General features: G+C 44.7%; 2 protein-coding genes across 2 annotated transcripts in view; both read left to right on the top strand.

Annotated features, from left to right (window-relative positions):
- The window catches only part of DIMT1 (DIM1 rRNA methyltransferase and ribosome maturation factor), a 31669-nt gene extending 29667 nt beyond the window's left edge, over positions 1-2002 (top strand). The window contains exons 11-12 of the mRNA XM_077462619.1: positions 1274-1380; positions 1509-2002. Coding sequence (XP_077318745.1) covers positions 1274-1380; positions 1509-1551 — 150 coding nt within the window. The 3' untranslated portion in view covers positions 1552-2002. The remainder of the gene's footprint in view (positions 1-1273; positions 1381-1508) is intronic.
- A 10671-nt stretch (positions 2003-12673) lies between these two features.
- The window catches only part of CENPH (centromere protein H), a 36296-nt gene continuing 24501 nt past the window's right edge, over positions 12674-24468 (top strand). Inside the window, exons 1-3 of the mRNA XM_077462616.1 lie at positions 12674-12876; positions 15362-15417; positions 22617-22671. Of these exons, the coding sequence (XP_077318742.1) occupies positions 12719-12876; positions 15362-15417; positions 22617-22671 (269 nt within the window). The 5' untranslated portion in view covers positions 12674-12718. The remainder of the gene's footprint in view (positions 12877-15361; positions 15418-22616; positions 22672-24468) is intronic.

Raw genomic sequence — 24468 nt, 5'->3', positions numbered from 1 at the left:
TATACAGCGATCAGTGCTATAAAAATGCATAGATTACTGGATAAATGTCACTGGCAGGGAAGGGGTTAACACTAGGAGACGACCAAGGGGTTAAATGTGTTCCCTCGTGTGTGTTCTAACTGTAGGGGGAATGTACTGACTAGAGGAGGAGACAGATCACTGTTCCTAGCTTGTAGGAGCACACGATCTGTCTCTCCTCACAAAACAGGGATTTGTGTGTTTACACACACACACACACACAGTCCTGTTCTAGCCACGCCCATTGGTTCCCCCACAGTGCAGCCTGCTATCCCTACTTAAAAGGCCAACATATAGCTATGGCAGCTTGCCAATGTGCCAACCTGCCACAGTATAATGACGGCAAGTGGTTAATACATTTGTGAAAAAACACTACTCCAAAATTATAGAATTGTCCCCAGAACAAAAGGTAAGAGGAAATATTCCATTGGGCACTTTTTGTTGCAACTCTAGATAGAAAGTGAAGGGAAATTTCCCAATGGTATACAACAGAAAAAATAAAATCCAGAGGTTTTTACCTTTTTTTTTCCTATGTTATCCAAACCTAAAAAAAAAAAAAAGTTTTGGTTATACCTGAAAGCAGTATTAAACCCAAAAGCAAACCTTTATTATATTTCAGCTTACCAATTATTTGATGTGATGGCTGCACTCGTGTTTTTTTTATTTATTTTTATTTTTTTTAGGCTTTATTTCCTTTTATTTTCACCTGCTGATCCAGCCAGTTAGTCTGTTGTTTTTAACAAAAGCTGTCCTGTAGATGTAGCAGTTAGGGGATTGAGACAAACCATTTAACACAGACAGGAGTTCCTACAGTGATCAGCTTTTGTTTTATATAAAACCTTTATCCTAACAAGGGGAAAAAAACTGTTGCTGTAACTGCTTATAAAGTGTTAGCTGGAGTTTGGCTTCCATTTGTTCGTGTATCTAAATCTGCTAGTACATCTAACACTACCCTCCCCCAGAATAATGCTGTCCAAATGTGTCTCTGTTTCTCCCTCATCCAGAGTGTAGGTACCTTTTTAATACAGGAAGTTTCTTACTGGTCAGATAACCAGGTGAAAACAGATTAAAAAATAAAACTAATGCAGCCACCACATCTAATGATTGGTAAGCTGCAATGTTAAATGTTTTTATCTTAGGTTTAATACTGCGTTTGTTTTTTGTGTTCTTGTATTTTCTTACATTAGTTTTTTTTTTTTTATTTTTTTTTTTTTTGTGTTATTCAAAGTCTTATAAAGTTCTGTTTTGCAAACAGGCAACTCCAGAAGACTTCAGCATTTCTGAAAAAATTGACAAGATACTTGCAGACACTGGGTTTAGTGAGAAGCGTGCCCGCACCATGGACATAGATGACTTCATCAGGTATTTTTTATTTATTTTTTCCCAAGGTTTATCAAAATGTTACTTGCCATATTTGAAGGTTGTAACGTTGCAATGCTAAACTGCCTTTTCATCTAATGTTTGTAATTTTTATTTTCTTTCAATCTTAGGCTACTGCACGGATTTAATGCAGAAGGAATCCATTTCTCTTAAATAATTGGGGAAAATCTGTACCTACATAACATGAACAAAGCTTTTTATATCTGGGAGTGCACATCCTGTACAGAACTCAACTTCAATTGAAATGTCAGCAAGCAACCCATGAGATGTTCTTGGATGCAGTGTTGCTGCAATGAAACTTCCTCTGAAAGTCCAAAATCCTCTTTTATAAAAAAAAAAAAAATATATATATATATATATATATATATATATATATATATATATATATATATATATATATATATATATACTTTTTTTCTTCTTTTTTTTTTTGATTTGGACACATTTGTACAGTTTTTTGAATATTGTAAATGGTCTACATGTATTTATTGTATTATGTTTCCTGGCAAATTCAGTAAAAAAAAAAAAAAGTGAATCTTCTGATCTGTATGACTGAAGAGTTAAAGAATTCAAATAAAACACATTTTATTCTTTAGAACAGCCATTTTTATGATGTAGCATCCTTCCTGTACTGTACGTACTCTTTATGTTGTCTAGTGAAAATTGGGTGGTCTAACTTTTTGTCAATTCACATTTTAAGCCATCATGTGAGAACTATCCCTCCTGCCATTGATACAGGAAGCACAATCTGGACATAAGTTCACATTTATTCTTCTCTTCAGCAGGCTTTTTTTGTGGCCAGAAAGATAGAAATGAAGACTAGGCATATGGCCGAATGTTTCTGATAAACCCCTCCCCTCCCAATCTACTAATTTGTCGGGCTGGTTAGAGTGGATAGGACTCTGTAAACTTTATATTTTTTGTTTTTTGTATTTTTGATGCGTGTTTGTGCAGTATGCTTCCTAGTGTGAGAGACACCTATTAAGATAAGATAAAATTGATTGTCATTGTAGAAACAAATCACAATGAAATTACGTTTCTACTCCACACATTATTCATACATCACAATTTTCAACCATACATTTACCACATAGGATTGAATTATACCAAAAATAGTATAATATATATATAAATATATAAAAGTGCCCCATATTAAATTATAAAAAAAATGCCCTCATATTAAAAAAATAAACAAGACCATAAAATAAAACTATTAAGTTGGTTTGCGCTGGACATGCATGCTTGCCTTTTGAGTGCATCATCACTAATGATGTCAAAGTACCGGGTTCCTAACTAGTTCCTAGTTGGGTCTTAAAGTGGTTGTAAACTCTCCCTCGCAACTTTATCGCATTGTAATCTTCATAAACACACACTCATGATGGCTGCTAATAACTGTCTTCTTGTTTTGTTTTGCTGTAATCTGTCCCGTTTTGATTAATGACGTCACCAGCGCATGCACTTCCATTTCCTTGATCCTTGTGTACAGGCCATCCATTGACATGGTGCCATGAATGGGATTTCCTCTCCCAGCGGCACAGCCATTTAAGCTTGTGAGATTGCAGTGTTTTCTACTTCCTGGTATTCTCCATGTGACCGTGTGATGTCACATGGGGGGGGGATAAACCTTGGCAATCATTCTGCATTCTAGAGCGGTGATCAGCTGCAGCAGGACTGACAGGCATACATATGCAATCATGCTTGGTGTAACGATATCACGTCTGAGCCAGGATATATTGTAACTAGTTGCCATTTTGTGTGGAACGCAGCCATGACAGTTTGGCTACCTTGTAAACTTACTTACATCTGTAAAAACTCCCCCCTCCCTTGTCTTAGGAATTCCAAATGTCTTAACATCTTCAAAAGGAAAGAAAGGTTATCTTAGAGAAAACAGAATCGGGCTAGGTCAATACACAAAGCTCAAGTTGCCTGGCAAGGTATTCCGGCCTGTCGTAAAACTGTCACCCTCTCCATGCAGAGAACTAACAGATCCCCGTCGTAAATACTTCCAACAAGATGGCGTGCAAACAGATTAGTAAAGTGTTGAAACTTTAACATTTTTTATAACTTTCAAAGCCCTCATAGCACAGCCATAATATGGATATATTTAGTTTCCTCGGATAATTTCTAACATGTCAAGTCCAAACACCCCTATGTCAGGTCATATGGGAAGCCACTGGGACCCCTTACTGCTCCTAGGTAACCCTGAAATGGGAAACCTGTCATGTGTGGACTCGTTTTGAAGCAAATTTCATGCTGATCACTAAAATGGATATCTGCAGTCTATAAACAATACAGAGGCAGAGATATGAATATGTATCACAAAGTGTACCTGGGACAGGGTCATGAGTGTAGACACCTCCCAGCATCCAACCCCTAAACAAGATGACCAGACGATTGGTCACTGGTCGCTGTCAACACCCCCTTTGATTTGACAGAAAAGAGGAGAGGCCAAGGCAATGGTCAGTACTCCTTTTACCATCCAAGCAGGAAGATCTGCCAAGTTTGAGAACCGATTACCTTTGCTCATCGATTGAACTCTGATCAACTCTTGGACATTAATTGCAAGTATACTTCCTTCCCAATTCTACCTTATTTCTTTGTGGCTGTATATTGTCTTTATTTTTTGAAACATCCTTTTTCTGTAAATGTTTTATTCGCACCAACCTTGACCTTTTCATAATAAATCCTTATGTTGAAAAGTGTTAACCTTGTCTTTAACCACTTGCTTACTGGGCACTTAAACCCCCCTCAGTCCCAGACCAATTTTCAGCTTTCAGCGCTGATGCACTTTGAGTGACAATTACGCGGTCATACAACACTGTACCCAAATGAAATTTTTATCATTTTTTTCCCACAAATAGAGCTTTCTTTTGGTGGTATTTAGTTACAGCTCGGAGTTTTATTTTTTGCTAAACAAACAAAAAAAGATGCAAAAAAAAAAAAAATCATGTTTTAATAGTTTGTTATAAAATTTTGCAAACGGGTCATTTTTCTCCTTCATTGAAGTGCGCTGATTAGGCGGCACTGATAGGCTGCATTGGTGGGCACTGATAGGCTGCATTGGTGGGCACTGATGGGCTGCATTGGTGGGCACTGATGGGCTGCATTGGTGGGCACTGATAGGCTGCACTGGTGGGCACTGATAGGCATAGTTAAGGCGGCACTAATAGGCACAGATAAGGCGGCACCGATGGGCACAGATAAGGCGGCACTGATGGGCAAAGATGGGCACAGATAAGATGGCACGGATGGGTGGCACGGATAAGTGGCACGGATGGGTGGCACGGATGGGCACTGATAGGTACCACAGATAGATGGGACTGATGGGCACTGATAGGTGGCTCTGATAGGTGGCACTGCTGGGCGGCACTGCTGGGCACTGATGGGCGGCACTGGGGTGCAGCACCTTTGAGGCAGATTTTGGGTGGCACTGTGGGCACTGCTGGGTGGCACTGTGGGCACTGCTGGGTGGCACTGACAGGGGGGCACTTACTTTATTTCAGGATGGCACTGCGGGTGGCAGGTGGGCACTGGCAGGGGGCAGGTGTCCGCTTGAATTGCTGGCCGTGATCGGGACTGATGTCCCGAACACGGCCGCCGGCGATCGGCTTTTTTTTTTTCTCCTCGCGCTGTCAGCGCGAGGAGGAATACTAGCCGATTACCGGCTCCATTTTATCACATGATCAGCTGTCATTGGCTGACAGCTGATCACGTGATAAGGGGTCGGGATCGACCCCTTACACGGATCGGTGATCAGGCGAGTCTCACGGACTCGCCGATCACAGAGCGCGCCGCGCGCGCCCCTCAGGGGGCGCGCAGGCCGCTCGTAACCGGGACGACGTCAATAGACGTAGTCCCGGCAATCTAGGTCCGCGCTAATGCCGTCATTCGGCAATAGCGCGGATCCCAAGTGGTTAAAGCTCTTGATGCAAACTATAAACGAACCTGCGCTACTGTGGTAGAGTAAGGCACTGAGCAGACCTGTCTGTGGTGGCAGTGTGTGTTGCAGGCGCTTATTCTAAACTTATAATTGGTATTGCTAAAATTACGAGTCCCCCCGGCTCTGTCTTTAAAACGGGGGTGGTGGCAGTTAAAGGGTTAATTGTGTAATTAGCCCAGTGACAATCGCTCTCAGGCTGCCTGCACCTAGATTGTGGTCCCGCAAGCTGGAAAATCTTTGTGCTGGGTGCAGCTGAGTGTGGCATTGTTACGTAAGTGATAACGGGGTGTGAGGTTGGCCGGTCCTTTGTCGCCAGTTAGCGAGGAGGGCAGGGATCTGACACCAGCGTTCGTCACATATTGGCTGGCAGCGTAGCGGGATAGTTTCGCATTAAGAGCATTCAGTGCATTGTTAGCAATTAGCTCTGCACTGAAGGATTGTAACCTTTGTGGAAACAGTCCTTAGAGACAAGCTGGTGCACATTATTTTTTTTTTGTTTATTTTTTTTAAAAAGAGATATACAGCAACAGCTCCTTTCTACACCTTCTTCCTATCTCTGCTTTCTGTTCTATCTTTTCTGCTTGCAACATGTCTGGGTTATCAGCATATAAAAAGATGAACAAAAATGATCTGACTGCTGAGTGCACAGAAAGAGGAATTGATGTCGGTGGCAAAAACCGTGATGGCTTGATACATGCCCTACATGAGTTTGATATCCGTGCAGACCAGAACCTGGGGGAAACTGGACCAGAAAGGGTTTCCGCTACTCCAGAGCCCAGTGGTTCAGAGGCGGCCTCACCAGATGGGCATGCAGAGACTGACACTGGACTACCACGGATTGTTACCTCCAGGCCATCGCCGGAGCAGGCCAGCATCAGATTGCCTGGAACCAGAATAGACTGTCTTCAAATGCAGGAAACACTACAACACCTCAGGGAGATGGATCCTGTGGCGTACCTGCAGTTTCTCGAGCGCCAGGCTGAGAGAGAGGAACGCAAGGCTGAGAGGGAGGCTGATCGTCGGCACGAACTGGAGATGGTTAGGCTCCAGCAGCAGCGACAGGTTCAGAACCTCGGATCCCTAGAGCACAGGGATGACTCTCTGCCAGTGACCCCGGCAGCCAAATTTCCAGTTATGGAAAAGGACAGTGACATTGACGTGTATCTACTGTCGTTTGAAAAAACTTGCCGTCAGTACCATCTGCCCCCAGCACAATGGGCCCGGTACCTGACGCCAGGGCTACGAGGCAAGGCCCTGGATGCTTATGTAGAACTGTCAGAAGAGCAAGGAGGTGATTATGAGGCCCTAAAGGCTGCAATCATCCAAAAGTTTCAGCTAACCCCGGAAGTGTACCGGAAGCGTTTTAGGTCCTTGCAAAAGGGGCCTGGGGACTCATACCTGGATGTGGTAAGTCGCTTACGCACCACATTCCGGCAGTGGACTAAAGGCTTGAAAGCCGATTCTTTTGAGTCCTTGGAAGATCTTATGATTGAAGATCAACTTTTGCACATCTGTCCTACAGACGTCAGACTGTTTGTGCTGGAGCGAAAGCCAACCTCTGCCAAAGCAGCAGCAGAACTGGCAGATACCTATATTCACTCTCGGGTATCTGACCATCGCAAGGCTCCTCCAAATGGCTGGAAAGGAGGGAAATCACACATGGCAACCCCTCCTCTACCTACCAACCAAGTTCCTCGGCGGCTGGAACCTGCAGCTCCTGGAGCCAAAGCCTTTGTGACTGACAACCGCAAATGCTATAACTGTGGGAAAGGCGGACATCTCCGGACACAGTGCCCTGAGCAGAAGAAGACGACAACCCCTGGCCATCCGGCCAGCAACCCTTCTGCTGTGCTGCTCGTCGGTGGAAAACCTCCAGGAACCAATGCCAACTTGCAGCCAGTCATTGTAGGCCAACGAACTGTAACAGGCTTTCGTGACACTGGAGCCGAAGTCACTTTGGTCAGACCAGAGGTGATAGAAAAAACAGACATCATCCCAGAGAAGTACCTTACCCTGACCGGAGTTGGGGGAACCTGTTCCCATGTACCTCGTGCCTATGTTTTCCTGGACTGGGGTGCCGGAAGTGGGATGAGAGAGGTGGGTGTCTCGGAGGAGTTCCCCACTGCGGTGTTGTTGGGTTCTGATTTAGGTACCCTTGTTTCTTACTATGCCCCTGCTAAGAGCACCCAGGATGCTCCCACGGAACCTTCTGGACCTACCAAGGTACTGTTTACAGATGTTGGGGTAATATCTGGGCAACCTGTGGATGGACAGAGGGAGGGGGAGGGTGGAGTTGAAGTGCAAGGTCCTCCTTCAGAGACAGGAGAGGAGACCCCCTTGCTAGTGAAGGTACCTGATGTATGTTCCAATGTTGCTGAACTGATAAAGGTTAAATGTGATGATGATGATAATGATGATGATAATGATGACAATAATGATGATGATGATGATGCATTGCCAGTATTGGTGGTCACTCGCAGTGCTGCAAAGGCAGCCGAGGTGCAGGCACTGATCGCAGAACAGCAGGAGGAGGTCTCGGGGCCCTCTCCCTGTTCTGACCCAGTGGACTCCACCTCTGTTGAGCCTCAGCAGCCGTCCTTGTTTGCCACAGGACTGCTGGCTGAGAGTTGTGGTCCCGCCTTTGAAACAGCACTGCAGACAGACCAAACACTAGCACAGCTCAGAAGTCTAGCTGATCGCCCCCCTGCAGAGAATGACAAACAAAAGGTCTACTGGAACAAAGGGAAACTGTATAGAGAAAGTTTGCTTGCAGAGGGGAATGAGGCTGACATAGGTGACAGACAGCTAGTGGTACCCAGTCAATTTAGGGGACCGCTGCTAAAAGTGGCCCATGAGATTCCCCTTGCAGGGCACTTGGGGATCACTAAGACCCGAGGGCGGTTGGTACATAACTTTTATTTGCCCAGGATGCTTGCTGACATAGCTGACTACTGTCGGTCCTGTGTTACCTGCCAGCGAGTTGGCAAGGTAGGGGATGTCCACAGGGCTCCACTAAAACCTTTGCCTGTGATTGACGAACCTTTTAAGAGGGTGGCAGTGGATATCGTTGGGCCTTTGGCCATCCCTAGCAGTTCAGGCAAACGTTATATCCTTACAGTTGTCGACTATGCCACGCGTTATCCAGAGGCGGTGGCTCTCTCCTGCCTCCCGACAGACAAGGTCGCTGATGCTCTGCTGGGAATCTTCACAAGAGTGGGATTCCCAGCCGAGCTCATTAGCGATCAAGGCCCTCAGTTTGTGTCTGACTTGATGCAAGCTCTCTGTCAGCAAATACAGATGACGCATATCATGGCCAGTCCTTATCACCCACAAACAAACGGCTTGTGCGAGCGCTTCAATGGCACCTTGAAACAAATGTTGCGCACCTTTGTGCACTCTCAGGGCAAGGACTGGAAACGATATCCGCCTCGTCTGCTGTTTGCTTACAGAGAGGTGCCTCCGGAGTCCACAGGCTTTTCGCCATTTGAACTTCTGTGCGGACGGAGGGTAAGAGAGGCCCTGAATCTAATCTGTGAGACCTGGGAGGGCAAGATTACCGACCCAGAGGTCTCTGGTGTAGATTAAGTCCTAAAGTTCAGGGATAAAATGGAGACGCTGCTGGAAATTGTGCGGGAAGAACACCTGGTGCACCTGTCACAGGTCCTGGACCAACTGACAGCTGCCAATCTGACCGTCAAACCCAGTAAGTGTCAGATTGCCATAACTGATGTGCAGTACTTGGGACACCGGGTAGGAGGGGGCACCCTGAACCCGGAGACAGGGAAGGTTGATGCCATCCGGGCATGGCCTACCCCCCAAACCAAAATGGCTTTTATGAATAATTCAGCAAACTCGTCAATGAGCGGCGATTGTCATGGGAACATTGGATTGAGAACGAGGCTTGGCTATTAAACGATCGCGCATGAGCTAGATTGCGGCGAAGGGAAACGTAAATCAGGCTTGGATAAAAGTACTGAAGATGGAACCGCCTTATCCAGAAAGAAATTTTTTTTCAAAGTAAACAAAAAAAATATGTAATAGGCGATTGTGGCTCGATTAGGTTATGTGATGCTTGCTAACAAGTGATTAGTCCCAAATAGATGTAAAGCACCATTGGGATTGCAGGGTTTACTTCCTCTTTAAGATGTGTGTTACCAGATATGACTTCATTCTGGGCCCAATCTCTCTATAGCAGGGAGAACGTTCCCATAACACGATTTTTAATATGGGATAGAGAAGCATTTACAGAGAGCGTTTATGGTACCAAAGAGCCCCAGTTTACTAAGGAGGAATGTGACCACTCAATGACCCCACCTTGTGACCAGATAAGTGACACATAAGCACCCCCTTTGCTTGCATACTCTCCTGAGTATGTACCATGTAGCTGCATGTACCAAAAAGTCGGGATAAGACATTGGTGCTTTTTTGAGAACCTCCTCTCAAAGCAGCCTAATGCCTGATGATGCGGGCTGATATCAACATGGCAAAGTTGCATATTCGCTATCCTTTTGCTCTGGGACATACCATGCCAGGCTGGTTAATTTATTGGAGGAAACACTTTCTTTCTGTTTCTTTTTTTATTAAAATAATAACTTTAGAAATGCTGAACCTGTGTTTACATCGCAGGCACGGCACTCTCTTTTTGCCTGTTCTGTACACCCCTGCTGCACTGGGAGAAGGGCATTATCTGGATCAGCCATCTACAGCTCTGCAGTCCAGAGATATGGTACCCAGACCACACTATGGAAGATCAGGGATGACCTGTAAGGTTTCTTTTTTGGCGCTGGACCCTATAAGCAGCAATCCTACTTCAATAATTCAGAAGTCATATTTTTGAATCTGGATACCTCACTGGCAAGGTGCAAAATAAGCTTTATTCTGCTTTCAGTAAATTACAATGAACATTGAAGTGTTATAAAAGTATTGTTAAAAAGCAAACACAAAGGAATGAAAATTCAGTGCCAACGCCCTCATAGATAAGGTAATGACTGCTGAGAGCCAGTTGGTTTTTGGCACTAAGTTTGACGTTGGAAACCAAGGTAAACCTGTTCTGCCTCTAATCTAAGCACTGAAAGTGTTATAAGATAGCCGTAACTTACAGTCTCAGTAGAATTAGCACACAGTGACTCGATCCAATTGACATCTTGCAGATTATAGAAAGCTTTAATTGAAAGCTTGTGCAGATTTTAATAGATGCGCATCAGATAAGTAAAAAAAAAAAAAAAAAATCTTATTTCTAGCTCCAGCAATTACTTGTGCTCAGAACAGAAACGAAAGACACACTGAAAATAGGGTGGGGATTGGCTATTCAGAGCATCTCTTAGCTATGGAGGGAGGAAGGGACAAAGTTGATTAAGGCTCCAAGTCGCTTCAATAGTCCTATATCCTATCAAAGTAGTGCAGGAACCTTTTATAAGTCGCATATACTTGAATGGGTTCTATTGAAATCAATGAGCTGCAATTTTGTGTCTATAACAGTATGTGTTAAAAACAGGGGTTATAATTGGCACACATTTGCATACACATGCGTGAGCTGCGAGGCCATGTTATGGCACCCCATTAGTTCTGCAGTCCTAACTCTTGTAAATTGATGTGGATGCACATGCATTCTAATGGATAGATATGGGGGCAGGTGGGCCTGGAGGTAGCCCATCCCTCCTCAAAAGCAAAGGGGCACATTGGACACCCAGCACAATGGTAGCAAAGGTGTCCAATGTGTCCCCTCACCAATATTATATCAGTAACAAACAGATGGCCCCTGCCCCCATCTATAACTGGCCTTCATAGCAAGAAGCACATGGAATGGCAATGCTCTATCCATCCATTGGAATGCATGTGCTTCCAATGTGAAGACTCATAAATTTAAAGAGTTAGGACTGCAGATAATACTGGGGTGCCGTGAAGTGGCTCTGCAGCTTGTAAATGTGTGCTAACTAAACCCCTCTTTTTAATGCATACTGTTAGGTTATTTTGGTTGGTAAGCAGAGCTGGGAATTTTCTCTGGTTTTGTTTTGATAGTACAGTACCTGCCAGCACCCCCTCAGCTCGATCCAGCGATATGCAAAAGAGCAGCACCTCTCTCCTCATTGGCCAGAGAGGCAGCAGGTGGAGCTATTGGCTCATGCTGCTGTCAATCAGAGCCACTGAGGAGGGGGTGCTCTGTGTGACAATGGAAATACAGAGCCTGCTCAGGAGCGAGATACCACAAGTGCCCCAGAGCAAGCGGCTTGCTATAGGGTTGCTTGGCAGGGGGAAGGAGGCAGGAGCACCAGTGGGGGAGCCCAGAAGAGGATGATCGGGGCTGCTCTACACAAAACCATTGCATAGAGCAGGTAAGTATAGCGTGTTGGTTATTAATAAAAAAAAAAAAAAATTGCCATTAGAAACAATTTAACCCCCAAAACAGGCCAGTCAACAAATACTGTCACGTTTCCCCCCAGAAGTCTGTGTATTCTGATGGCCTCCTCTAGCAAGGTATATTCACTGACCATGATTTATAGGGATTTTGCATTGGTACCAAAGGTGAGTCGTGGGGCTTTGGAGGAAGGTGAATCATGGGGGAAGGCGCATCATGGGGGTTTGGAAGAACAGGAGTTATTGGAGGCCGGCATGTTGTGGGGGTTTGGAAAAAGGTTAGTGTTGGGGGAAGAGGAGTCACGGGGGAATGCAAGTGATGGGGGTTTGGAGAAAGGCGAGCGATGGAGGGTCTGGGTGAAGGCGAGTTATTGGAGGCCTGGGGGAAGGCGCGTTGTGGGGGTTTGATGGAAGGTGCGTCATGGGGGTCTGGAGGGGGGGAGGTACATCATGGGGGATTGGGGAAAGATGAGTGCCAGGGGTTTGGAGGAAGGCGAGTGCGAGGGTCTGGGGGAGATGGACAAGGGTCCGAGGGAGGTGAGTGATGAGGATCTGGGGGAGGAAAGAGAATCACAATGGTCTGGGGGGGGGGGGAATGAGTGATGATGTTCTTGGGGGATGAGTAATGAAGACCAGGGGGTTTAAGTGGTGAGGGGGAGTAATTGGGGTCTGGAGGATGGGGGGGGGTGTGGTGCCTCAACACCCTCACGTTCTTGCTCCCTCCCCTTCCCTCAATACTCCCCACATGGCTGCATATGCGGAGCCCATGAAGGGGGGGGGGGGGGGGGTGACTGGGACCCCTCCCCCACACACAGTGCCTCAGCCGATCAGATCTCTTCGCTCGCATACACTGACAGCCCTCACGTTCATGTCTGCACACTGAGCACTCCAGTAGAAATAATCGGCGGGTCACATGACTCTGTATTGCTCACATGACCACAACAGTGCATGGAAGATACTTGAGCCACACCCCCGTTAGAGGCGTGGAAGGTTTAGATTGGTCAGTCGGCGGGCGGGTGATTCGGTATGATGGCGGAGAGAGGCTCCGGAGACGGGCCGGGCGGTGGGGATAGTTCGGTGCTGAACAACCTCCGGGAGCAGAGCGCCGGTCTGTACCGGGTGTCAGTGTCCGGTAGCGGTGATTCCACAGCTTCTATTAGGTTGGAGGAGAACATCCTGCGGAGGTAAGTACATACCGGGCCCCGCCCCCCGGGTGTGTCCAGTACATTGTATGGAGCATTGCAGACATCAGTTCCCTGGCATTGTTTATATCCCAGCCCCAGATACTCACCTACCGGCATGTGGCTGGATCTGATGGCAGAACCCTATACACTGGTCTGTGAGGGACACGGTAGTCTATAAAGACCATTCTAGTGTGTGAGAGCCGCTGCACTCCATGAGGGCCACACAGGATGATTTGGCCCCTGAGGGCTACTGCGATCTATAACGCCCCATAGGGGTGTGCCTGGGCACATCCCAACCCTGGGGTTGGCAACCTGTCAAGCACAATCTACCCATCGATCGCAGGCAGGTGTCGGGTAAACCGCGATCCTTGCCAACCCCAGAACCTGATGGGGGGGGGGGGGGGGGGAAATAGTGGAACCAATCTGTATTTTCCTCCTTCAGCAGCTAAAAGTTAGCTCCTCCTCTTGAGGAAAATATAGGGGGTCAGTACTGATATATACCAACCCTCCCGTCCCTCGGCTTTCTGCTTCCCAGGTCCCCCTTGCCCCCTCATTGTTTCAGAGTGGGGAGCAGGGAAGAGGCCGGTAAAAGTTGCACGCGCATGTGTGTTCGAGGTGACAGCTGTGTGAGACTGGAAATGACCCAGGGCTCCTGAAAGGCCCCCTGAGTCGCCATTACGCACGTCCACACTGCACATGCGCAACATGATGTCATACGAACGCATTGCGGAGTGACGCAACGCGTGTGCATCACACCAACACGCAAGTGTTTTCGGGAGAGCACAAAGCGGTGGCCACGGAAATGAGTGGCAGATGAAATGTCAAAATGGGCCACTACACAAGAGCACTCAGAAGAGCATCTGTGCCGGGTATACGGTGCTGCGCCACATAAGCTTATGAAGAAAATGAATAATCAATGGGGTCACATCTTGCGGGCAAAAGGAAAAAAATCTAAGTGAAAGGAATGAAGTTGTTGAAGGCTTATACAGACAAGGAAAAAGGGGGGATGATAGGAAAATTCCACTATGAATATCTAATAACAGTGCCAGATAGACAGCTACTTTTACATTCCCCCCCCCCCAAGCGAACCCCTTGAGGAAAGGCTTGAAACACACCATCTCCTTAAGTCTCAGGAGATGTTTAGCCCTCAAGGTGTAAATCCAGCACAGCTCAAGCTGGAGTTGGGGTGGATGCAATCTAAAATCAAGAATTTAATCTTGGGCAATTCGCCCTGGTGGACAATAATTTTTTTGTCTCCTAAGGCGGGGTAGATCAGAATTGCATGTCTGCATGCTCTTAATATGTCGGTAAGCTCGTTCCTAAAATTCGAGCTTAGTCTTCCCGACATAAAAGCAGCCACAATCACATCTTGCCATATAAACAACCCGAATGTCCTACAGTTCGCAGTGTCTAGGTCTGAAGACCCCACCATCTGGTAAAATTTGGTTTCTTGTTGGTATACATGTACTTGCAGTAACCACACGAGCCACACATAAAAGTTTGGAGGCGATAGAAGTTGCTCTCCCAAACATAAAGAAGGGAGCCTCTGGAATCAATCGACCTAGAGAAGGATCCGTTGTTGGCACATGCCAAAATTTGGAAATAATTTTCCTGATCTCGACATGCTGGTTGCAATATTTAGTGATAATTCTCAAAGGATTATCCTGACTTGGGGATTTATGACAATACAGGAGATCATGCCTAGTGTGTAATGTGGCACGTCTGAAGGCTTTTTTGAGAGATGTGTGGGAGTATCCTCTCTGCAGCAGTCTGTCCTGCAATTTGCCAGCCTCCACTACAAAGGTATTGTCATTAGTACAGTTGCATCTTACTCTGAGGTACTAACTGTAAGGAATGGATCTCACTAGGGTCTGCGGTTGAAAGCTTGAGGCATGCAGTATAGTGTTGCCTGCCGTGGCTTTACAGTACAGGCCACTACAGAGGGTTCCATCATCTCCCCTCGATATATCTCCACATCGAGAAAGGAGATTTGACTAGCGCTGGAAGAAATGTTAAATGTCAAGTCAAATTCATTCCTATTCCTTCTCTCCAGACACTGAGACAACAATTCCAGAGGGCCATCCCGCACGATGAAGACGTCGTCGATATACACTGACCATTTTCTGATATGGTTTAGGTATATTGACAAGGCCTCGTCGGTGAGGAGCATATGCTCCCACTCCCCCAGGTACAGGTTGGCATACAACATGTGCCCATCGCTGGTTCCTGATTATTAGTGGGGACTAATGCAGTAGGTAATGGGGCCCTTATCTGACAGCTGTTCAGTGTTGGCTGCCTGCTGTCAAGGGTAGAACATAGTTGACATCTCCCAGTATGAAAGAACAATAACTTAAACAAAAGCTGCACTAGTTGTTCTCAACACCCACATTGTTTTCTATGTGCTGCAAATTTCTGTTACACATTTTGTAGTATGTTTAATCCTTTTGTCGTTTATTCTATTTCACTTAATTTTGTGCTTTTGCAGGCTGCGAGAACAATTGAAGCAGCAGAAGTTTGATGTCCAGAACAGACTTAGTGCAGGTATGTCCTAACATTTTTTGTTTTGGTCCCCATTGCTATGTTTCTGTACCTAATCCAACACAGTAGTCTCACACATACACCTACAAATGGATCATTTTTCTTTAGGCTAGATTCACATGACAGGAGAGTGTGACCGGCTCTCAATGGAGCCCATTCGCAAATCTCCATGGCGGCTGCGGAGCGAATTGCACAGGAGTCCTGTGCATCTTCGGCTTTGTTTCAGGCAAACATTTGGGCCTGAAATGGAGTACATGGACGCTCCAGGCCCCTTCTGTGAGCCAGATGCGACTTAAGTGTGAATCCAGCCTTAGTTTGCGGCACTACAATCCAACAATTATTTTTTTTTAATGTGAATTAGGTTTTATTCAGGCCCCTTTCACACAGGGCAGGTCTGGGTCCGCTCCGCTTATGCAGGGTGGACACACACAGCTCTCTTCTGTGGGCGGCCCGATGTACCCTTGACTGCCATCCGCTGGACAGAAAGGGAACAGATACCTATCCGTCTACTTTTGGCAGATTGGGTCAGATTAGATGTAGGCAGGTGTGAACAGACACATGTCTGTTTACACCTGCTGCTCAATAGATCTGGTTCTGATCATATCTGATGAAAAATGGACAGGCGGACCTGATCGAAACATCCATGTGAACGGGGCCGAACAAAAAAGGTAGTGCGTGTATATAAGCCAAAAGTTTAATATGTTGCAATTTTACAGGCCCTGCTAACGTCTTGCAGTTTGGGATTGTGGGCAGAATCGGTGAGATCACGCAGCAATTGCTGCACAATGTACAACACACATTTTGGGTGCCATTATCCCTATAATAGCACCCCAAACGCAATGTGATTCTGCCATAATTGTTGCGTAACTGGATCACGCGGCAATCGTTGCAAATTTTCGCCTTTCAGCACCTGGCGTCCAAAAATTGAAGGAGCTTCTTTTCAGGCAGCAAACCCGCGTAGAGCAGCCCATATGCGATGCGACATGCAAAATCACTCAAAAAAAAAAAAGTGTGAGCGAGGCATTTAGATGTGGTGGCTGAATAAGGTGTTTTTTTTTTTTTTTTTCAACCTGGTGGTCCTGCCAGTAGCACACTTCCTGTTTAGGATAACCATACTCATTCGCTGTACTATATGTATGGAAGGGCAGCATTGTCACCCTAGGACAGGAAGTTTGTTAGGATTACGGAACGCCTCCCCAACTCTTCTTCGTAACACAGTTGGGAAGGAGTTCTGTAGTCCCAAAACACTTCCTGACAACATTGTTTAAAGTGGTAGTAAACTCTAGCACTTTTTTTTTTTTTTATAGAGCCCACGCAGTATTTTGCCATAATGTGCTAGTATGCACTGCATACTTGAAGATTATGAGCGACCTGCCTTTAAAATGGAGCACTCCAGCGCTAAGCTCATCCCACACCACCCACTGGAAATGGCCCAAGATCATGAACCTTGTGTCGATTAGGTGAAGATGTTGGCACTAGCTAGGGAGCTTGTAGACATCACACTGCTGGAGGGGAAGTGGGTATAGTTCTGCTTTAACCTGTTCCCACTTGCCGTACATATGTAGGTGACGGGAGGGCTTTAACGTCAAACCACTAAACACATGCGTCCACGAGGAACGGCATATATATGTATATGTGTGTGTATATATAATTTTCATTCAGATTCTAAAAATTAGGAGACTTGCTAACTGCGGCAGATATTGCATAATATGTTTGAGATTTGTTTCTGATGTTTCCAGTTTGAAACATGCATAGTTTGCTATTCTTTTAAAATGAAAAAAAAAGACTAGATTTCAGCTTTAGGGCCGGTTCACACTATTGCGATGCAACAACCCTGCGAATCAACTGCGGGTTCCCGCATCGCACCCGACACACACGGCAGTTCACACTTCCGTGGGGAGTGTCATTATATGTTAACGACACCCCCATTTCAGCTCACATATCGCACTGCGAACTGACAGTTTGGACATGAATCGGATCGCATATGTGTGAACACAAATGCCATCCGATTCTGGTCTGAACAGAAAAAAGGATCCTGTGCGTTTGCACCGAATGTGGTGCAATATCAGCCATATGTGTAGCTATCTGTATGGCTGACATCTTACCGCACAGACGCTGCGAATTACATGTGATGTCTGCCAATTGCAGTAGTGTGAACCAGCCCTTAAGGTTGAGATGTCACAATCCTGAGCTTTTCACAAAACATATGCTGGAACAATACATATGGGAGTTCACCGCTCTAAGACAATATCCTGTCCTGGAATCAGTCAAGTTGGGTGCCAGCTCTGTTTGCAACAGAGACATAAAGAAAAATAAATGATGCTGGATAGCCGCATTCCAATATTCACCTTTTTGTTTTGTAAAAACAGAATTCAAAGCATAATAAGTGGATACAGACCAAGAGCACCTCTAATGTTTTTCACACCAGGTATGGTGCTTCATCATAGCTAGAGTGATGAGAGATATATATTAGAGCTGCCACGACGAGTCGACGTAATCGATTACGTCGACTACAAAAATACGTCAACGTGCGTGCAGGGCGTCTATGCGTCACAGTGCTCCGTATCTCCCGCTCTCCTCCGTGCTGCCACCCCCCTTTCTTCTCCCTCTCCGTGCCGCCGTCCCCCTCTCTTCTCCCCCCTCCGTGCCGCCGTCCCTAGGGGTGCAATGGGTCACCCCGCTCGGATCAGCACATGCCGCGACCAGCGGAGCGCTCAGCGGTCTCGGCCTTAGGAGAGGCTTCGGCCTAGCTCCGAAGCGGCGGCCATCTTTCTACACCCAGGCGTTTACAATGTGATCGCTCCGACGGAGCGATCACTTGTAAACAAACCGGCGTCATGACATGACGCTGGTTTCTCTCCCCTCTCTGTACTGATCTGTGCCGTGGAGGGGAGAGGTCGGATGGAAGCAGCCATCCCTCCATACTCTGCCAGCCAATACAATACAATACTCTGCAATACAATACTCTGCAATACAATACTCTCAAGGTTATCCAAAGGATTAATTAGCTAATCAAAAAAAAACCCACTAGATTCATAAAAAAATAAATTTAAAAAAATAATCGGATAGTCGTTGACTAATCGAAGAAATAATTGATAGATTAGTCGACAGACAAATTAATCATTAGTTGCAGCATATATATATATTACAGTGGGGATCGAAAGTTTGGGCACCCCAGGTAAAAATGTGTATTAATGTGCATAACGAAGCCACGGAAAGATGGAAAAATCTCCAAATGGCATCAAATTACAGATTAGACATTCTTATAATATGTAAAAAAAAAAATTATTTTATTTCCATCATTTACACTTTCAAAATTACAGAAAACAAAAAAAATGGCTTCTGCAGAATTTATAGCATGCACTGCCCCCTTTGCAAAGCTGAGACCTGCCAGTGTCATGGATTGTTCTCAATCATAATCTGGGAAGACCCGGTGATGTCAATCTCAAAGGTTTTAAATGGGCAGACTCATCTGACCTTGCCCCAACAATCAGCACCAGGGGTTCTTCTAAGCAGTTGTCTAGAAAACTGAAACTGAAAATAGTTGACGCTCACAAAGTTGGAGAAGGCTATAAGAAGATAGCAAAGCGTTTTCAGATGTCAATATCCTCTGTTCGTAATGTAATTAGGAAATGACAGTCATCAGGAACAGTGGAAGTTAAAGCAAGATCTGGAAGACCAAGAAAAATATCAGACAGAACAGCTCGCAGGATTGTGAGAAAAGCAATTCAAAACCCACGTTTGACTGCACGATCCCTCCAGAAAGATCTGGCAGACACTGGAGTTGTGGTACACTATTCCACTATAAAGAGATACTTGTACAAATATGGTCTTCATGGAAGAGTTATCAGAAGAAAACCTCTTCTACGTCCTCACCAAAAAAATCAGCGTTTGAACTTTGCAAATGAACATATAGACAAGCCTGAGGCATTTTGGAAACAAGTTCTGTGGACCGATGAGGTTAAAATATAACTTTTTGGCCGGAATGAGCAAAGGTACGTTTGGAGCAGAAAGGGCACAGAATTTAATGAAAAGAACCTCTGTCCAACTTTAAGCATGGGGGTGGATCAATCATGCTTTGGGGTTGTATAGCAGCCAGTGGCACAGGGAACATTTTTTTACGAGTAGAAGGAAAAATGGATTCGATAAAATTGCAGCAAATTTTGGATGGTAACTTGATGCCATCTGTGGAAAAAAAGCTGAAGTTAAAGAGAGGATGGCTTATACAAATGGATAATGATCCTAAACACACCTCAAAATCCACGGGGGATTATATCAAGAGGCGTAAACTGAAGGTTTTGCCATGGCCTTCACAATCTCCTGACCTCAACATTATTGAAAATCTATGGATAGACCTTAAAAGAGCAGTGCATGACAGACAGCCCAGAAATCTCAAAGAACTGGAACACTTTTGTAAGGAAGAATGGGCAAAAATACCTCAAACAAGAATTGAAAGACTCTTGGCTGGCTACAAAAAGCGTTTACAAGCTGTGATACTTGCCAAAGTGGGCAGTACAAGATATTAACTCTGCAGGGTGCCCAAACTTTTTCAGAGGCCATTATTTTGTTGTCTGTAATTTTGAAAGTGTAAATGATGGAAATAAAATTTAACTTTTGTTGACATATTATTATAAGCATGTCTAATCTGTAATTTGATGCCATTTGGAGATTTTTCCATCTTTCCTTGGCTTCGTTATGCACATTAATACACATTTTTACCCAGAGTGCCCAAACTTTAGATCCCCACTGTATATAATGTGTGTGCGCGTGCATGTTAATTGTCAAATGAAGAACACCTGTGAACATCAGATTTAACCATTACATAAATGGAAAGACCCCCTTTTATTTCATATTATTTTGTTTCTTTATTTTTTTTTATTTTTTTATTTCACTTTTATCCTATTTCCCCCCCCCCCCCCTTTTTTTTTTTTTTTTTTTTTTTTTTATTACCCCATTCTCCCCTACCTCTCTTAATCACTCCTCATCCTATTGCTAAAACTAGGCTGCTTATGACCAAAACCGCCGCCACCAAATGAACATGGATGCGCGCGCATTCCCTGTTTAAATGGGATGACGTCATATGACGCCCTCCCAGAACGAGAGCCGCGCCGCCTGGTTGTCATATGACAGCCAGCGGGCGGCAAGCGGTTAAAGTGGAACTACACTGAATCTGCACACCACAAACCAAAAATGCTCTTTGATAAATTTTTATTATTCAGAGCAAACTCCTACATGCTTTATTTTACTGAGCAATCACTTTGAAAAACACCCCCTAGCTAAGGGCAGATGGTTCAAGTAGCATTTACTTCCTGGAATACATCTTTCTTTAGCTCAGGAATGGAGGGTGTGATTAGCTGAGAAACCCCCTTCTCTCTGTAGTAATATGACTGAGAAGTGACCTCCATCTTTTTAGGAGTTAATGTATAAGTATATGGTCATATATGAGTTCATGTAAGATTAACTTGGGTTAATCTGCTAGTTAGTTTAAAGTTCTGTATTCTCAGACTGTAATGGTTTCTATAAGGCACACATATAAGAAAATAATAGCTTACGGCAGCATATTTGTTCTGTACCTTTCTATATAAAGCTTATGTGGTTGAAGAGCTGTCTGAACATTTTCCTGTGTAAAGGGGAACACCAAAGGCATGACTGAGTCATGGAAGCAGATGGCATGGTCACTATAGTTGCTATGTCAGCCATGTTTAAGGGTTTGGGCATTTGAGTATTAATGATATGAAATGTACACCTCTGTATTAAATCACTCCCACCATGTTTCATGCAATGATTGGTTGATAATAACGTATATAAGTTGTAGACCCGCCCAGAATTGAATCGGATAGCTTTGAACATAGACTTTGACTCAGCTTCTTTGTGAACACAAGAAGACATATCTCCTCAGTACTGAGAGGGTCTTGTGAGTGTGGCAATTGCTGTTATTATACCTAGCTGGTCTTATCAGGTATACAGAAATACCGTTTGATTCCCCTTCACTCTGCTGCTGAAGACTCCTGGATGTATGACATCCTTTGCCTAGGACTGGAAACCTAAAAGTAACTGAATAAATAAAAAAATTAAAATAAGTTTACAACAAGTAAATATAATCTACTTGCTATATATTTACTACTGCTAGCTGTAGAAGGATTCAAACATAGTCAATGTTGATTGAGAGAGCGAGGTTCAACTTTAAAGTGGTGTTAAATAAAAAAATAAATAAAAAAATATTTGGGGAAAAAAATGTTAACTCCCCTCTAAATGCCTGTTGCTAGGGGGTCCCTGGTAGTCTGCCTCCTTCAGTGCCCGGGCACCTGACCTCACTTCCCCTTGGCGCAGTCAGTCATCTGGGACACGTGACAGGTCCGAGATGACAGCGCAGCGTATCACGGCACACAGCGCCGCTAGCGCATGCGCAGCGGGTGCCCTGCTCGTTCCACTCGGCGGCACCAGCATTCTTACTGTGGGCACCCGGCTGTGGCTTCACAGCTCATTAAGAATGGTGGCGCCGTCGAGCGGAGCAGGTCTTCGTTCCCCCGCTTTGCTGGACCCTGGGACAGGTTAGTGTCCGATTTATTAAAAGCTGCAGTATTTGTAGCTGCTGACTTTAAAAAAAAAATTAAGGGGCACCCCACTTTATGTATTTTATTTTTTTGTATGCTGCACTTTAATTACCAAGATCTGTGGCTGGTTTACTTTAAACTGAGCTGTATTTTCTTTTAAAGTGTGGAAAAAGCACCCAGTTGGTGTCGTGTTCTGCCCTTCTATAGATGAAATGCTATATAATTTTGAGTGGCAGGAACAACCTCTATTTTCTGTTTTACTAATCCTAAGGTGACCTATTACTACTAACAATACCTGCAGAAAGAAGATACTTTTCCAGCAGTCGGTGAAAAGCTGCCACATTGCTGCTCCCCAGCCACTGTGATTTATTATTTGACTCTTCTGGGTGTGTGAACTCCTGCTTCCTCCTGCTTCCTCTGCTATACATCACTAAAGCACATATAAGCCAGTAGGAGGAACTTCTGTGTGCAATGGTATTCAACTCATTGAGCCATTTAAATGCTTGTTGCGGCTGCATTTCAAGACATGAGCTTCAGATTTTGCCATTTCTTTCTGCACTCATTGCCATCTGTAGTGACATGGTCGCTTTAATAAAACAGCCATTACCTATGAATTCCCTGATTCCTTATTTTTAACATTCACTGCAGGGGAAATATCTGTTGATGAAGTTGAGTATATCACCGTGGAGAATCTAAAGGAGGCGTAAGTGTTACTTTTTTTTTTTTTTTTTTTTTTGCACATCCAAGCATCTGCATCCTTATCTAAGAAGAGATAACCTGCCATCATTGTAAAGTCAGAAATAAGAATGCTGTATTTACTTGCATCGCGTTTCCCTCTGTGCGCCTATTATGTCAGCATTGCTGACACAAAATAGATTGGACCTTACAAATCCAAAAATATGATAAAGGTACCCTCCAGACCAAAAAAAAAAAAAAAGATTAAACTGTTTGTTTGTTAACTCCAAAACCATATATGTATTTTGTGCAGCTTTTATCTACCGAGTCTAATTCTTTATGATTTTCTTTAACCTGTTGTCACTTTTCTGTGCCTGTTCATAGAGATGTGGTGATGCACAGTAAGCCTATAGTCCCCAGTTGTAGGCTTACATCATGCTGCCAGTTATACATGCTTCATACATTGCCCTGGCAAGTTCATTGCTGTAGACAGCATCTCAATGTGCTTCTTCACTTCACACTGCTGGAAGGGGGCATCAATCCACCTCCACTTCCCCATGGCAGTGAGCAGGGCACCTAGAGACGCTGGGACTTGAATACCTTGACACTGCAGCAACCTCACTAAGTGACACCACAGCTGCTGTGTTAGACCCGTTTACTGCCCTAGCTATGAACGGCAGAGAAAATGCAACATTGGTCATGTGGCTGAAGAAACAAAGACTTTGAAACGGTATTTAGGGAAGGCATTATAAAAGTTTTTATGCAGAATGTGATAGGACTGTGATCCTATATAGTATTACAGCTAAATGCCTCCAGTATGACATTCCATCCCTAGCACAGCCTTTGATATCTCCACTTTCTTACCCCCAGCACACACTTTACATCCCATTATCCATGGCAGGTGTGATATGACCCGTCTAGTAAACAGTCTTCTTTGCTTTATCCTTCCTGGGAGAAGAGAAGAGAATTCGGTTTCCTGTCAATCATTGGAGGAGTCCATTCATCTATATCACCTTCTATGTTCATTACCACTTCCCAGCTTGCCTTTGCAGAATACAAGGGCTCCTTCTGTTTTGCAGTCAGCAGTGCTAGAAAAGCTTGTTGCACACAATGCATATGCAATGCACCCACTCTGACCATACATTCACAGCAGACAGACCACATACGTGGTCGCAGTATGCAGTCAGAAAACACTTGGTTACACTTCTGACACAAAACTCACAGGTTCTCGCCTTCAGCGTGCCGGTGCTTGAAGCCAGCTCAGATACAAATCAAAGATTCTCTGCCCCTGTTCTGTAGGTAATGAATCCAGGGGAGATGTCAGGAGTTTTAACAGACCTCTGTCTGCATAAAGAGAACCTGTCCTAGTAAAAGACATATTCTGTCCCAACTTTCAACCTTTTTTTCTCCTTTCTTACACTACCTGTCTTTAAAGCGGTAGTAAACTTAAAAAAAATAAAAAAATTTAATTCACCTTGCTAGGCAGTGCTTAAAAGGAAGCCTGCCACTGACGGGGCTTTTATCTTCACCTAGTCTTCCTTCTGGGTTTGTGGACTCCAACCGTCTGTCATTTCCGCACAGGGGTTACTGTTTACGACAAGGACGGCATATTGTGCCGTTCCTTCAGAGTGCATGTGTCGGCAACATCACTGGCTGCTGCTCCGTGGATATTCGTTTTCCCTACAGGTAAGCTTTGTTATAAGCTTACCTGTAGGTAAAAATGGCAGATACAACTTTACTACCACTTTAACATTGTGAATGCTCAGTAGAGATGCTGCATACCTCCCTGCCCATACAACCCACCTTCATACCCTCTACTCCTGCA

Source organism: Lithobates pipiens, unplaced genomic scaffold, assembly GCF_037356315.1.
Source record: "Lithobates pipiens isolate NorthernLeopardFrog02 unplaced genomic scaffold, aLitPip1_a1.2 Scaffold_3, whole genome shotgun sequence".
Taxonomy (NCBI): domain Eukaryota; kingdom Metazoa; phylum Chordata; class Amphibia; order Anura; family Ranidae; genus Lithobates; species Lithobates pipiens.
This window is presented reverse-complemented; position numbering and strand designations above follow the sequence as displayed.